This window comes from Gymnoscopelus braueri, assembly GCF_963280865.1.
Source record: "Gymnoscopelus braueri genome assembly, chromosome: 14".
In the NCBI taxonomy this organism is placed as follows: domain Eukaryota; kingdom Metazoa; phylum Chordata; class Actinopteri; order Myctophiformes; family Myctophidae; genus Gymnoscopelus; species Gymnoscopelus braueri.
In genome coordinates, this window is record NC_137619.1 from 14,038,876 (window position 1) to 14,055,072 (window position 16,197).

General features: G+C 40.3%; 1 protein-coding gene across 1 annotated transcript; it reads left to right on the plus strand.

Annotated features, from left to right (window-relative positions):
• Positions 1-7,454: 7,454 nt before the first annotated feature.
• Positions 7,455-14,990, plus strand: LOC308100518 (uncharacterized protein; the record flags this gene model as incomplete). The annotated part of the gene is made up of 5 exons (XM_080449584.1): positions 7,455-7,488; positions 10,244-10,411; positions 11,070-11,681; positions 12,245-12,376; positions 14,962-14,990. Exons 2-5 carry the CDS (start codon positions 10,285-10,287, stop codon positions 14,988-14,990), a joined length of 900 nt encoding a protein of 299 aa, XP_080305710.1. The 5' UTR covers positions 7,455-7,488; positions 10,244-10,284.
• Between the last annotated feature and the right edge of the window lie 1,207 nt (positions 14,991-16,197).

A 16,197-nucleotide genomic window follows, 5' to 3' on the forward strand; every position in this document is an offset into this window, starting at 1 on the left:
CATTTGCCTCTGAGATGTAGTGGAGTAGAAGTAGAAGTACTGAAAATTGGAAATACTCCTGTAAAGTAAAAATATCTCAAAATTGTACTGTACAGTATTTGAGTAAATGTACTTAGTTACTTTACACCACTGCATGGTACAGTGACCAATAGTGTAAATACAAGCTATTATTATTATTATTATTATTATTATTTTATGTTTTATTATAAGCGACTGGGCTTGTTTTTCTGTAAAGTCGCTTGCAAATATTGGTAATTGTAGGTTGCGTTTTTTCTTCTCAATGGAAACAAGACCGCAAGGACTTTTTTGGACGGACCTTTTAGACAAAGTGTTATTAACTGTACTTATACATATTCAATCAATCAATCAATCATCACATGCTAGTCAAGTCACTATTGACCATGCTAGTCACTATTGACCTTGTAGATTGACCTTTACTCCGGTCTAAGTCAAATAAGCTTTCCATGAAATTAGCCGGACAATGGGCCTCCTATACTAGAATAGACATGGTCTCAGGAACATCTGTTCCTGGTCATTATAAGTCATAGAGAAGGAAAGAGTCCTTAAACTATGTAGTTGCAATCATATACTATCAGTTAACAATACATACTAACAACCACCAAATGTGTATAATATTTGACCGCAAACCCCCATTTGAAAATATGTGACCCAGCACAGTGAAGAGCCAGTCATCGAGGCTTTTTTCATTTGAGCTTTTTCATGTCATATAAAAGCAGGGAATCAGAGCAACAAATTGACATATTGGTTGTGCACAGTTTGACCGCAGGGTTGTCAAACTCATTTTGGGGTACGGGCTGCATTGGGCGAAAAGTGACTTGATGAGGGCCGTGACCAGTTGCAGCTCACTTGCGTTCACTTACACAGTTGTCACTTGGCTTTGTTTTTCAGCATGTTGTCTCAGTCAGTGCTATTAACAACAGTAGCTTATATCACTTTACACATTTTGTTCATTATTAAGAATAGCTACTTTAATTATTGACTTTAATTATTTGTATTACAGTTGTAGGCTACGAGACATTTGGTATGAGAGGTGAAAAAAGCCCCAATAAACCATTTGAAAATAGAATAATTCAATTTCAAATACTGTCCACTATAACTACAAATTTGTAATTTGGCTCACAACCTTTTTATGTAGGCCTGAGTGCTTCCAACTATCAAACTCAGTCTTTTTTTTATTGAAGTGATGAAGTATAATGGAATATTCAGGAAAATATCAATGAATCACAATAATATGATTAATGCTTCTAACTACCTATTACCATTATTATGTTTGAAAAATATCCAAAATGGCAAATTTACATGGTGTAGCCAGCATGAAATTTCATAAATCACTTGCTGCTTCCAGACACCTGACATCTCTTTGCTTTAACCAACTTGTCAATGTCAGGGACCAGTTATTTTCATAATATACTGTAATTGAATGGTCTATTATGTGACGCCTATTAGTTTTCTCGCAATGCTGCCCTCTCACTCACTCGCTCACTCACTCACTCACTCACTCACTCACTCACTCACTCACTCACTCACTCACTCACTCACTCACTCACTGACAGTGGGGGTTCAGTGTATTTATGAGTCCACTGTCCAGTCTGTCTCTCTCTGCTTGATAGTGTCGATAACACTGTGTGTGTGTGTGTGTGTGTGTGTGTGTGTGTGTGTGTGTGTGTGTGTGTGTGTGTGTGTGTGTGTGTGTGTGTGTGTGTGTGTGTGTGTGTGTGTGTGTGTGTGTGTGTGTGTGTGTGTGTGTGTGTGTGTGTGTGTGTGTGTGTTACTCACAGCCAGTGATGGTGCCTTTGTCCAGGCCAGTGGGGGGAAATGTAACATTATCTCCTCCTCCTCTGGTGCTGATGTGACCTTCTGTGAACAATATTTAAAAAGCAAACAAACCATTAATCACTTAAATGCGCATAAAATCTACAAGGTGTGTAGATTGAGTTGGTCTCTGCTGACGTTACCTCCTCTATCCTCCTTCTAGATCTCTCACTCCTTCCTGTGTTTAAAGACGAGGTTTCCCCTGAACAGCAGAAGAGGAGCCTCAGTCTGGTCCAGGTGAAACTAGAACCTCTGCAGATTAAAGAGGAACAGCAGGAGAGGAGCCCCAGTCTGGTCCAGTTGAAACTAGAACCTCATCAGATTAAAGAGGGACAGCAGGAGAGGAGCCCCAGTCTGGTCCAGGTCAAAATGGAACCTCTGCAGATACAGGTTAAAGAGGAACAGCAGGAGAGGAGCCTCATTCTGGTCCAGGTGAAACTCGAACCTCCAGAGATTAAAGAGGAACAGCAGGAGAGGAGCCCCAGTCTGGTCCAGGTAAAACTAGAACCTCTGGAGATTAAAGAGGAACAGCAGGAGAGGAGCCCCAGTGAGGTCCAAGACGGACCAGAGCCTCCACAGATTAAAGAGGAGGAGCTACTGCAAAGACCAGAGGAGGCTGATGAGTCAACTGAACACATGAAATCACAAGCTGATGTCGAGGACTGTGGAACATCACAGCCAACTAGAGATGACCAGCTCCTCTCTTCAGACTGCTCTGAATCTGACACTGAAGACAGTGATGAGTGGACTTCACCCTGTTCTGAATCTGACATTGAAGACAGTGACTGGGAGGAGACTGGGGAAGGTCAGTCAGCTTTAAACAAACTGTCTTTGAGCAACAAGCTGTCCCAGAACCTGAAATCATCAAAACAAACTCCATCCATGAGGAGTCACATATGGAGTTATCTGAAACGACACATGAAGACTGATACAGGTAAATAAATAAAACATATTTACACCTAGCCTACAGTTTGTAAAAAAAAGCTTCACTCAAAAGGCTCATCTGAAGATGACGCACATGAACAGTTCAGCCATGGGGACTCATACTCATATAGTAAAATTAAACACATTATTTGTAGTTTGTGGCAATTCACACTAGACATCTGTATTTTGAACATTAACATGCTTTTTTCAAAGAAGTAATTTGAGGTTACACATGATATCTCATACAAAATGAATACAAAATGAAAATGGCATATAGTAATTCAATAAATAGACAGTGACATACTGTACTGTGTGTGTGTGTGTGTGTGTGTGTGTGTGTGTGTGTGTGTGTGTGTGTGTGTGTGTGTGTGTGTGTGTGTGTGTGTGTGTGTGTGTGTGTGTGTGTGTGTGTGTGTGTGTGTGTGTGTGTGTGTTTGTGCTCCCCTAGACTTGCTTAATTTTCATGCAACAATGTGATCTTTCGAGGGTTGAGGTGGACCAGAACATAAAACAAATGTGAGAATGAGGAGTTACATTCAATGCTGCGTCCCTGTCTGAAAGCTGTTCATCAATGTCTAGTTATGACTGACTCTCTCTGGCTCTGTCTGTCTGTCTCTCGCTCTCTGTCTGTCTGTCTCTCTCTCACCTTAGCAGCCTGCCAGCCAATCATCAGCTCTGTAACCAGCCTGAAACAAGTAGACACAGACAAACCAGCATCTTACAATCGTCAACAGTTTACGGAGACGCGCCAGCGTGTCCACACTCTAGAAAAACCTTTCCACTGTAACTGTTGTGACAAGAGTTTCAGTGGGCCAAATGCCCTGAAGATACACCAGCGAGTTCACACTGGAGAAAGACCTTTCCACTGTAACTGGTGTGACTAGAGTTTCAGTCAGTCAAGTACCCTGAAGACGCACCAGCGAGTCCACACTGGAGAAAAACCTTTCCACTGCAATACGTGTAACAAGGGGTTCTGTGTGCCAAATGACCTGAAAACACACATGTTTGTCCACACCCGAGAAAAACCTTTCACCTGCAATAAATGTGGCAAGAGTTTCAGTCGGTCACATCACCTGAAACTACACATGTATCTCCACACCGGCGAAAAACCTTTCCGCTGTAACCAGTGTAACAAGAGTTTCAGTCAGTCAAGTGAGCTGAAGACACACCAGCGAGTCCACACTGGAGAAAAAACATTCCACTGTAAACATTGTGACAAGAGTTTCAGTGTGTCAAGGAGCCTGAAGCGTCACATGTCTCTCCACACTGGAGAAAGACCTTTCCACTGTAATGAATGTGAAAAGAATTTCAATGACTCAAGTAGCCTGAAGAGACACCAGCGTATGCACACCAAGGGGAAATCATCTCCACTGTAAACGGTGTGAGAATTAACCAGCTGTATGTTAGTGGGGAAGATGATAATAGAAGCAACATCTGGATATTAATACTATTTAACACTTTACGATAAGAGAGAAAACAGAAATATATCATTTAAAGAGCATATAAACAGGAAATGCCCTGTTTTGGACATTTATTGCTGAGAGCAGTCTTTGGAGCAGGGCTAAACACCTCACCTGATGACATGCTCTGATGAGTTTCAGTGATGTCATCTGATGGCAGAACACTGGTGTCGTTAGGAATTATGCCAAGGTACACCAGTCTTCTGATGCTATACCTTAGAGTGCATCGCCAACTTCTGGATAAAATTATTATTTCACTGCCTTCAGTGGACACCCCCCCCCCCCCCCACAGCCCTTGGCAGAAAAATCTTTTATGACTTTGAAACCAATTTTTATGGACGCAACATTTTTTTTAAATCATTATAATTTGGCTGGGTGGTTTATAACATATTATTCTGTGGTCTGACAAAGTTGAATATGTAATATTGCTTATAGGCTTACATCCTGTCTACAGGGTCTTTAAAGAAACAGATTGTGTAAATATTGTGAATTGACAGTGACTTGACGGCACCACTGCTGTGTAGGTTCGCTTCCTGGCTGTGGAGGCTTTGCCGAGCACTCCAACGAACATAATTGTCAGTTTTGGCGGTTGGAAAGCCAGCAGGGGAGAGTGACCTTGTCACTGCATTAGAGGTGCCTGTTCAGTGGATGAGGGGAATTTTGGAACATACTCAACATAGCGTGAACCGCCATGGCCAGTGAAGCCCACTGTCTGGTGAAAAGCAGTGCTGGTCACTGATACAAAAAATGAAAGTTTTTTTTTTTTTTCCGAATGTTTTGCAAATTTCCGCAAATTGTGTTTGAAATAGGGCTCATGTCATTAATTCACAATGTATTTTAAGTTTGGCTCCCAGGGAGACACCAAATGTCTCTTTTGGGTCTCAAGTTGAAAAACATTTGGGAAACCTGTTCTACACCCTCCACAGTCCAACAGGAGTTAGCAGCAACAGGGACATAGCGTTGCTGTCGGTCAGAAATCTCTTATCTCCATATTTTAACTTTTAGATTTTTTTCGTAAATTAACGCTCTGCTTGATCATACTACAGCGTCTCGTAAAAGCAAAGCAAACATTTGTTTGAATAACTAAATCTTCCCCGCCCCAACAGTAAGTCCACTTGATGTAAAAATGTTCAAATAATGTGCAAGTATTGCTTTCCATTCAGTTACAGTTGTGCTCGTCACATTTTTGAATTAATTTGGTCTTACACATAACAGATCAGCAGGTTCTTAATCATAACAGCTAAATAAATTATTCAATTTCCCTCATGTAACCCCTGTAGTTCCTCTGTGTATCTCTAGGGGTACATGGAAAAACACTGCTGTCATATCATCACTGTTGGGTGGAAACCTTGTATCCAAAACCATTACTTTTCAGGAAATGGGGAAACAAATAACCTGTGTTCCAATGGATCCAATGTAGTTATTATTTTTGTCACAATCTCTTGTTCATATTTTTCACTGTGGCTTAAAATGAAACCCACAGACACACTTTACACACATTTTTTACACCCAGTGCTAATTGTCTATGTAATCCTGGGCACTACCTTCCCTCTGCCAACCTAGGGAGGCCAGGGCCGAGCTCATGCCTCCTTCAATGCATGAGAGCCAACTGACCTTCTTGTCACCTGACAGGGGAGAGTTTCCCTGGTTGGACGTAGCGCGTGGAAGGAACACGTTATTCCAACCAGTTCCCTTCCCCTCCATCAGGCGCCCCGGCTGGCCAGGGGGAGGCAGTATAGTGACCAGGATTACTGCATGTTTTTGTGAGGGTACCTACCCTAGGAGACACGGGGAGAACATGCAAACTCCACACAGAAAGGCCCTTTCGCCAACCCCACCTAAGGTATGGGCACTGATGACGCGGAGGAGAGAACACGCCCCCAGCGCCCACAGCGTCCCCTGCGGGAATCGAACCCAGGACCTTCTAGCTGTGAGGCGACAGCACTACCGACTGTGCCACCGTGCCCCCTACCCACAGACACACTTAACCACTTGGCTCTTCAAGCTCACAACGTGACACATTGGGAGCTTGTATATCTGCTATTTCCGCTATCTTTGTGTTGCACTGTAGCATGACAAAGTAGGGCATTCATTAATTTACAAAAAAAGTTGGAGATAAACGATATACCATATATCCAATATGGCTGCTGTGCATATCCTAAATATCACGTCCCTTAACTGTCCACAGACCACAGCCCTCCTTTGAGACATACTAGACCGAAATGGTGCCATCTTACAATGATGATCATTAGTTATATGAAGATAGGTTGAAAATGGGTGAGCATGGTCCTTGAAGAAAGTTTACATTTTTAACGGCAGCTGGTTTAAGTGGTTAAGCTACTCCAGCCAACACCTGATTTATACGGTTGCATGCTGTGTCGTGCACCGCAAATAACCAGTATACGAGCTCAAAAGACATAATTTGTAGATCAGCTATTTCCGGTGTGTCAACAGGTGGAAAATGAGATTGTGATTTGTGTTTTGGTTTTATTTTGGTTTATTAGTCGTACGGGTTATTTTTGCATGGATTTCTTTGTGTGAGATTATCGTTTCTTGATGACAAAAAAAAAGTCTTAAAGTCTTAAAAGCCTTTAAAAAGTATGATGTTTTGTTTAAAACAGTCATGTGAACTTCAAAATCATGACTAATTCATTAGGAGTTTTGTTTTGGTTTGTTTTTAAAAAATGTCCTGTTTATTATAAAGGTAGACGTCTCCTTTGGCTCTGAGGCGTCTGTATCTCGGGCGCCATTTAGGAGAAGGCAAGCTTCCTGACTACTGGCCAATCACAGCGCGTCTTTTCCGGGACTTGGCATAATCTAGTTGTATAAAGATATAATGAGATATTTTTTATACAACTAGATTCTGACAAGTCCTGGAAAAGGCGCGCTGTGATTCTGATTGGCCAGTAGTCAGGAAGCTTGCCTTCTCCAAAATGGCGGCCGTGATACAGGTCGCTCCAATGAAATGCAGAGGCCAATGAGGTATCTAGGTTTCTATATCTATGATTCTAACCAGCATTTATGGGGTTAACATTCTGCTGGGAACGGAGAGTGGAGTGAAATGTGTTTCTGCACGGACGAGAGAGAGAGAGGGACACTGAACTACAGAGGGAACCACAAAGACTGGTGATGCGAGGTTACAAAACCATTAAAGTCTGCTGCATCGCTAAAGAAGCAACCTGGTCTAAGAAAGCCTAAACAAAAGGCTATTCCTAGGAAGGAACGTACCAACATCAGGCCACACGCTGTTCCAAGGACTACGACACTAGAGGTGCATTTAATCCGTTTTTTACAATATTCTTTATTCAGTGGTAGAAAAAGTACTTTTTTTTTTTACTTAAGTAAAAGTATCAATACTGCAATATACAGTAATACATACTCTGTTACAAGAAAAAGTTCGGAATTCAAAATGTACTCGAGTAAAAGTACCAGAAGTAAAATGTCCCATTTCAAGCTTTCAAATCTATACATATCTTTTGAAAATAGCCGATCTACAAGCTCACAATGCGTGGCATCGAGACGCATTTTGAGCTAGTAGATCGGCTATTTTCAAATGGCCGAAATTATATAATTATATAGGCTGAAGTGGTTAACGTTTTGTAATAATCAAAATCTTCAAAGTAACTAGTACTACAGTTTTCAAATAATTGTAAAAGTACAACATTTGCCTCTGAGATGTAGTGGAGTAGAAGTAAAATAATTAGAAATACTCAAGTAAAGTACAAATACCTCAAAATTATATTTTAGTACATTTAAGTAAATATACTTGGTTACTTTCCACCACTAGGCCTATTTCCAAAGCCATGCCTCTGTTTATCATAGCATTCAGCGTTATTCTAACAAGCCTTGATATTTATTTGTTTAATAAACCATGAGTTCATACATACAATATTTTTCCAACAACCAACACACTAACATTCTGTGAAGGTTTTTCTCAAAGTTTCTTCTAGTTATTACACTGTTTGTTGTTGATGTTTTTGCATGATGACATTTACTGTTTATGCTATTTCATTGTTTTTCTTTCGATTCATAAAAGGTTACAAGTGTTATTGTGAAACACATATAGGCCTATTTTTCATGTAAAGAATGTTGGTCAACATTGGTTGGTTGTTTGTTTACCCTCCCACATTATCACATTAGCAAACTAGAGATAAAGTCCACATTACTACTGACAAATAGTGCCAACAAAATTTAACTTTCAACAACTTTTTCCACCACCGCCTCTGGTGCTATGCAGGGGTGTAAAGTAACTAAGTACATTTACTCAAGTACTGTACTTAAATACAATTTGGAGGTATTTTTGGGCGGTGAAACCGCCCCTATAAGTGAGGTTTGGAAATTTACAATTATCTTGGGCAGTGAAACCGCCCCTATAAGTGAGGTTTGGAAATTTGTACAATTATCCTGCGCTGTGATTGGCCAATCACAATCTATTCAGGAATGTGATTGGCCAGTGTCACATGACACATGTGCATAGCCCTATATAAGAAACCATAACTTTAAAAAAAACATAGATTTGTTTTTTTAAAGTTATGGTTTCGTCCATCATAAAGAGTGTTTCAATAAATGTATTTATCTTTTGTACATGATTGGTTGACTCCATTCAGTATTGTGATTAGCTAGCAAGACACCGCCCACTTCACACAGGGTGTGATTTTTTACTTTACTGGAGTATTTCCAATTGTCTATACTTTTACTTCTACTCCATTACATCTCGGAGGCAAATATTACACTTTTACTCCACCACAATTATTTGAAAACTTTAGTTACTAGTTACTTTGCAGATATAAATGATTACATTATAAAACGTACATTAACCACTTTAGCCTTATTTTATACTATATTATATATATATATAGTATATATATATATATTATTTGAACATAGCAGATCTAGCTTACAACGTGTCGCCTCGCGAGCTTGTAGATATGCTATTTTCAAACAATTTTGTACTTTTACTTTTGGTACTTTACGTGCATTTTTTATACCAATACTTTTGTAAAAAGATTACTTTTACTTGTAACAGAATACTTCTACATTGCAGTATTGATACCAAGAACCTCAATGGAAACATGACCGCAAGTACTTTTTTTTTAACTTTTTTGGACAGACCTTTTAGTCAAAGTATTTTAAATGTAATTGTGCTGTTTTTTTTTTTGACTAATAAAATATTCAATCAATCAATCATACTTTTACTTAAGTAAAACATTTGAGTACTTTTTCACGCCTCTCGTGCTATGTGGCCTTGTTTTTGCTGCTGGCTTAAGAATAAAGGACATAAAATAAACGAGAGAAAGAATACAATTGTAGTTCCAATGTGAGTGCCTGGTCATTTTGGTGGGACATACACTGGCAGACACTCACAACTAAAATAGTATTTAGAGAAGTGGTCACTCGTCCATTTACTGTATGTGAAATGATTATTGTGAAAAATATATGTCGATGGAAATGTGTAGTATATGTAGAAAAATAACGTTTTTGATAAACTGGTCTTGATGGTCACACTGCAGCAAACTGGTTGTTTGGGGGATTTTCTAGCATGAATGAAAGCCTCTTGATTTCGTGGTGAAGTGAGACATCTTGTGTGCATTTTGAGAAGCTGGTTTGTTGCTGATGTAAATTACTATTCTTCTACTATACTATTCTTCTACTATACTGTTATCCTCACTGGTGGATCAGTTGGGCCTCTCTGCATGGAAAGGTTAATTATTTGTATTGAAAGTTAATTCAGTGATTTTAAGTTGTATTATTTACTACAGCAATCAAACATCAACAGCTTGTTGAGGCAACTGGCTTTGTATACGGGCAGTGTTACATCAGTGACCTCTACTGGTCAGACTATACGGTTTTAGCACCCAAAACGCAATGTGAACTTCAAAATCATTTTGTTTAAAAAATAAATCAATGTTTAGAGAGAGAGAGAGAGAGAGAGAGAGAGAGAGAGAGAGAGAGAGAGAGAGATTTTTGAGAGGTTTCCACCTGACAGAGACGATAAAGAATGTGGGTGTCTTCTTATCAGTCATCAGATGCAGAGGACGAGGTTGAGAGGAAACTCCAGACGGTGAAGATGGAGACCATAGAAACTGACCAGGACATGTTCCAGACTGTGAAGATGGAGACCATAGAGACGGACCAGGACATGTTCCAGACTGTGAAGATGGAGACCAGAGAGACTGACCAGGACATGTTCACAGGTACAGTCAGTGGTAATACTGCAATGTAGAAATAATCTGTTACAAGTAAAAGTCCGGAATTAAAAATGTACTTGAATATAAATATAAATAATAATAATGATAATAAAAAAATAGAAATGCCCTCCCATTTGATTGGTTCAGTGTTTAGTATCGGACCATCTCTATTTATAACCAGTAACATTGACTCAATTACTAGGTTCCACAGTGTTTTAGATTGGTATAACAATTAATTGTATCTATTTCCTAAAGGAGCATTATTCAAACTTAATATATTATTTCTTGATAACTGGTCATTTTGGGTTGTTTGATAGTTAATGGAACATTAGCTATCAAGCCGCAGAATCAAGGATTGTTCCCCGCGGAATCAAGACTTTTTCTCTGCGGAATCCTGGGGGGACTATCAAATTGCCGAAATGTAGTATATGGATGAAGTTAATGTATGTGTGGCACCCCCAAGAGAGTATGACCCCATTTATATATATATATACACACACACACACACACACACACACACACACACACACACACACACACACACACACACACACACACACACACACACACACACACACACACACACACACACACACACACACACACACACACACACACATTGAGTTGGTCTCTGCTGACATTACCTCCTCTCTCCTCCTTCTAGATCTCTCACTCCTTCCTGTGTTTAAAGACGAGGTTTCCCCTGAACAGCAGGAGAGGAGCTTCAGTCTGGTCCAGGTGAAACTAGAACCTCTGGAGATACAGGTTAAAGAGGAACAGCAGGAGAGGAGCCCCAGTCTGGTCCAGGTAAAACTAGAACCTTTGGAGATTAAAGAGGAACAGCAGGAGAGGAGCCCCAGTGAGATCCAAGACGGACCAGAGCCTCCACAGATTAAAGAGGAGGAGGAGCTACTGCAAAGACCAGAAGAGGCTAATGAGTCAACTGAACACATGAAATCACAAGCTGATGTCGAGGACTGTGGAACATCACAGCCAACTAGAGATGACCAGCTCCTCTCTTCACACTGCTCTGAATCTGACACTGAAGACAGTGACGAGTGGACTTCACCCTGTTCTGAATCTGACATTGAAGACAGTGACTGGGAGGAGACCGGGGAAGGTCAGTCAGCTTTAAACAAACTGAAGTCACACAAGACACCAAATGTGGAAGGACGACGATTGTCTTTGAGCAACAAGGTGAAATCATCAAAACAAACTCCATCCATGAGGAGTACCACAGGGAGTTATCTGAAACGACACATGAAGACTGATACAGGTAAATAAAATACAAATACTTACATCTAGTCTACAGTTTGTAAAAGAAGCTTCCCTCAAAAGGCTCATCTGACTGAAGATGCACATGAACACAGTTCAGCCATGGGGACTCATACAGTCAAATTAAACACATTATTTGTAGTTTGTGGCAACTAGTTTCACACTAGAGAGAAATCTGTAATTTGAACATTAACATGCTTTTTTCAAAGAAGCTATTTGAGGTGACACGTGATATATAAAATGGCCTATAGTAATTCAATAAATAGACAGTGACATTGTGTGTGTGTGTGTGTGTGTGTGTGTGTGTGTGTGTGTGTGTGTGTGTGTGTGTGTGTGTGTGTGTGTGTGTGTGTGTGTGTGTGTGTGTGTGTGTGTGCTCCCCTTGATTTTGCTTAATTTTCATGCAACAATGTGATCTTTCAAGGGTTGAGGTGGACCAGAACATAAAACAAATGTGAGAATGAGGAGTTACATTCAATAGTGCGTCCCTGTCTGAAACTGTTCATCAATGTCTAGTTATGACTGACTCTCTCTGTCTGTCTGTCTGTCTCTCTCTCACCTCAGCAACCTGCCAGCCAATCATCAGCTCTGTAACCAGCCTGAAACAAGTAGACACAGACAAACCAGCATCTTACAATCGTCAACAATTTACAGAGACGAGCCAGCGTGTCCACACTGTAGAAAAACCTTTCCACTGTAACTGTTGTGACAAGAGTTTCAGTGTGCGAAATGCCCTGAAGATACACCAGCGAATCCACACTGGAGAAAAACCTTTCCAATGTAACCGGTGTGACAAGAGTTTCAATCAGTCTAGTGCCCTGAAGACGCACCAGCGAGTCCACACTGGAGAAAAACCTTTCCACTGTAATACGTGTAACAAGGGGTTCCGTGTGCCAAGTCACCTGAAAACACACATGCTTGTCCACACCGGAGAAAAACCTTTCCACTGTAATAAATGTGACAAGAGTTTCACTCTGTCACATCACCTGAAACTACACATGCATCACCACACCGGAGTAAAACCTTTCCTCTGTAACCAGTGTAACAAGAGTTTCGGTCAGTCAAATGAGCTGAAGACACACCAGCGAGTCCACACTGGAGAAAAACCTTTCCCCTGTAAACATTGTGACAAGAGTTTCAGTGTGTCAAGTCACCTGAAGAAACACGTAGAGACCCACACTGGAGAAAAACCTTTCCAGTGTAATAAATGTTACAAGGGTTTCAGTTATGCATATCACCTGAAGAGACACTTGAGTACCCACACTGGAGAAAAAACGTTCCACTGTAATAAATGTGACAAGAGTTTCAGTGAGTCGTATCAACTGAAGAGACACTTTGAGACCCACATAGAAAAAAGGTTCCACTGTAAGGAATGTGACAAGAGTTTCCGTCAGCCATGTCGCCACTCTAGAGAAAACCCTTTCCACTGTAATCCATGTGGCAAGAGTTTCAGTGATCCAAAAACCATGAAGACACACCAGCGTATGCACACCAAGGGGAAATCATCCCCACTGTAAACAGTGTGCGAATAAACCAGCTTTATGTTGGTGGGGAAGATGGTAATAGAAGCAATATCTGGATATTAATACTATTTAACACTTAACGATAAGAGAGAAAACAGAAATATATCATTTAAAGAGCCTGTAAACAGAAAATGCCCTGTTTTGGGCATTTCTAGCTGAGAGCAGTTTTTCGGAGCGGGGCTAAACACCACCTGATGACACGCTCAGATGAGTTTCAGTGATGACATCTGATGGCAGAACAGTGGTGTAGTTAGGAATTATGCCAAGGTACACCAGTCTTCTGATACTATACCTTAGAGCGCATCGCCATCATTTTGATTAAATAATTATTTCACTGCCTTCAGTGGACCCCCCCCCCCCCCCCCACAGCCCTTGGCAGAAAAAACACAGCTTATTTTTTTATGACTTTGAAACCAATTTTGATGTACGTAACATTTTTGTTTTAATCATTCTAATTTGATTGGGTGGTTACATTATTCTGTGTTCTGACAAAGTTTTAATACGTAATACTGCTTATAGGCTTACATCCTGTCTACAGGGTCTGTAAAGAAACAGATTGTGTAAATATTGTGAATTGACTGTGACTTAGCCTGCCCCAGCCCGTCTGATATCTGGCATAGAGGGCGGATTCAAAATCTCCGGCAAAAACATCCGTGGGCTCCCATTGCTTCACCGAAGCAATGGGAGGAGGGGCCCGCCCCCGCGCCCCTCCTCCTCCCCCAATGTGCAGCATTGAGAGCCCTGACTCACAACATTTGGAGCGACGCTCTTCCTCAATTGTGTTTTAAATAGGACTCATGTCATTAATTCACAATGTATTTTAAGTTTGGCTCCAAATGTCTTTTTTGGGTCTAGAGCTGAAAAACTTTTCGGAACCCTATCTACACCCTCCACAGTCCAACAGTAGGAGTTAGCAGCAACAGGGACATTGTGTTGCTGTCGGTCAGAAACCTCTTATATTCATATTTTAACTTTTTGTGTTTTTTTCCCCCGTAAATTAACGCTCTGCTTGATCATACTACAGCGTCACACAAAAGCATCAAAAGTAGCAGATCTACAAGCTCTGCTACTTTTGCTATTTTATTGTATTTGAATCCTGAAAAGTAAGTTTAAACATATGAGGTTTCCTTCCGACAGAGACGATATGGAGGATTGACTAAATTGAGGAGAAAATGTCTGTTAGAAAAATAAATTAACGGATGTAATTCTATTCATACCAAATATAGACAGTATTGCTATTATTATGCCAAGGATGAAATGAATCACCAATAGTTTAGACACCCTGATGATGGCTGTGTGCTGCAAAGCGTACAGTAGGTGCACTATATTTTATTATTCTTGCCTATGCATCAGCCATACAATACAATAAAGGCTTTTTAATTTTTCCACAAGAGTGCCCTGGTCTTTCCCTTTCTTTGCCACATAACTTTGTCACCCAATTGTATGGAAGAGCACCTTGTTTTGGAATTTTAACTTTTGTCCCATGTTTTATAAATCTCGGAAACATTTGTTAGAACAACTACATCTTTCCCTCCCCAACAGTAAGTCCACTTGACGTAAATATGTTCAAATAATGTGCAAATAAGTATTGCTTTCTATTCAGTTAGGTGTGCTCGTCATGTTTTTGGATTAATTTGGTCTTACACATCACAGATCAGCACGTTCACACACATTTCGTCAAAGTTTTATCATTAATTATAACGGCTAAATAAATTCAATTTCTCATGTAACCCCTGTAGTTCCTCTGTGTACCTCTAGGGCTACATGGAGGAACACTGCTGTCGTAACATCACTGTTAGACCGTGGAAACCTTGTATGTCCAAAACCGTGACTCTTCAGGAAATGGGGAAACATTTTTCCAATGGATCCAATGTAGTTATTTTTGTCACAATCTCTTTTTCATACTTTTCACTGTGGCTTAAAATGAAACCCACAGACACACTTAACCACTTGGCTCTGCAAGCTCTACAAGCTCACAACGCGACACATTGTGAGCTTGTATATCATTGTCTGCTATTTCCGCTATCTTTGTGTTGCACTGTAGTATGACAGGGCATTCATTTACAAAAAAACATAAAAAGTTTCAATGTGGAGGTAAACGATATAGCATATATCCAATATGGCTGCTGTGCATAGAGCCTAAATATCACATCCTTTAACTGTCCACGTACAGACCACAGCCCTCCTTTGTATTGAGACATACTAGACCGAAATGGTGACATCTTACAATGATCATTAGTGAGGACCAGTTATATGAAGATAGGTTGAAAATGGGTGAGCATGGTCCTTGAAGAAAGTTTACATTTTTAACGGCAGCTGGTTTAAGTGGTTAAGCTACTCCAGCCAACACCTGATTTATACGGTTGCATGCTGTGTCGTGCGCCGCAAATACTAGTATACGAGCTTAAAAGACATCATTTGTAGATCAGCTATTTCCGGTGTGTCAACAGGTGGAAAATGAGATTGTGATTTGTGTTTTGGTTTTATTTTGGTTTATTAGTCGTGCGAGTTATTTTTGCATGGATTTCTTTGTGTGAGATTATCGTTTCTTGATGACAAAAAAAAGTATTAAAGTCTTAAAAACCTTAAAAAAGTATGATGTTATGTTTAAAACAGTCATGTGAACTTCAAAATCATGACTAATTCATTGGGAGTTTTGTTTTGTTTTGTTTTGAAACAAATCAATGTTTTCCTACTGGCCAATCACAGCGCGTCTTTTCCGGGACTTGGCATAATCTAGTTGTATAAAGATATAATGGGATATGTTTTATACAACTAGATTCTGACAATTCCTGGAAAAGACGCGCTGTGATTGGCCAGTAGTCAGTAAGCTTGCCTTCTCCAAAATGGCGGCCGTGATACATGTCGTTCCAATGAACTGCAAAGGCCAATGAGGTATCTATCTAGGCGTCTATATCTATGATTCTAAACAGCATTTATGGGGTTAACATTCTGCTGGGAACGGAGAGTGGAGTGAAGTGTGTTTCTGCACGG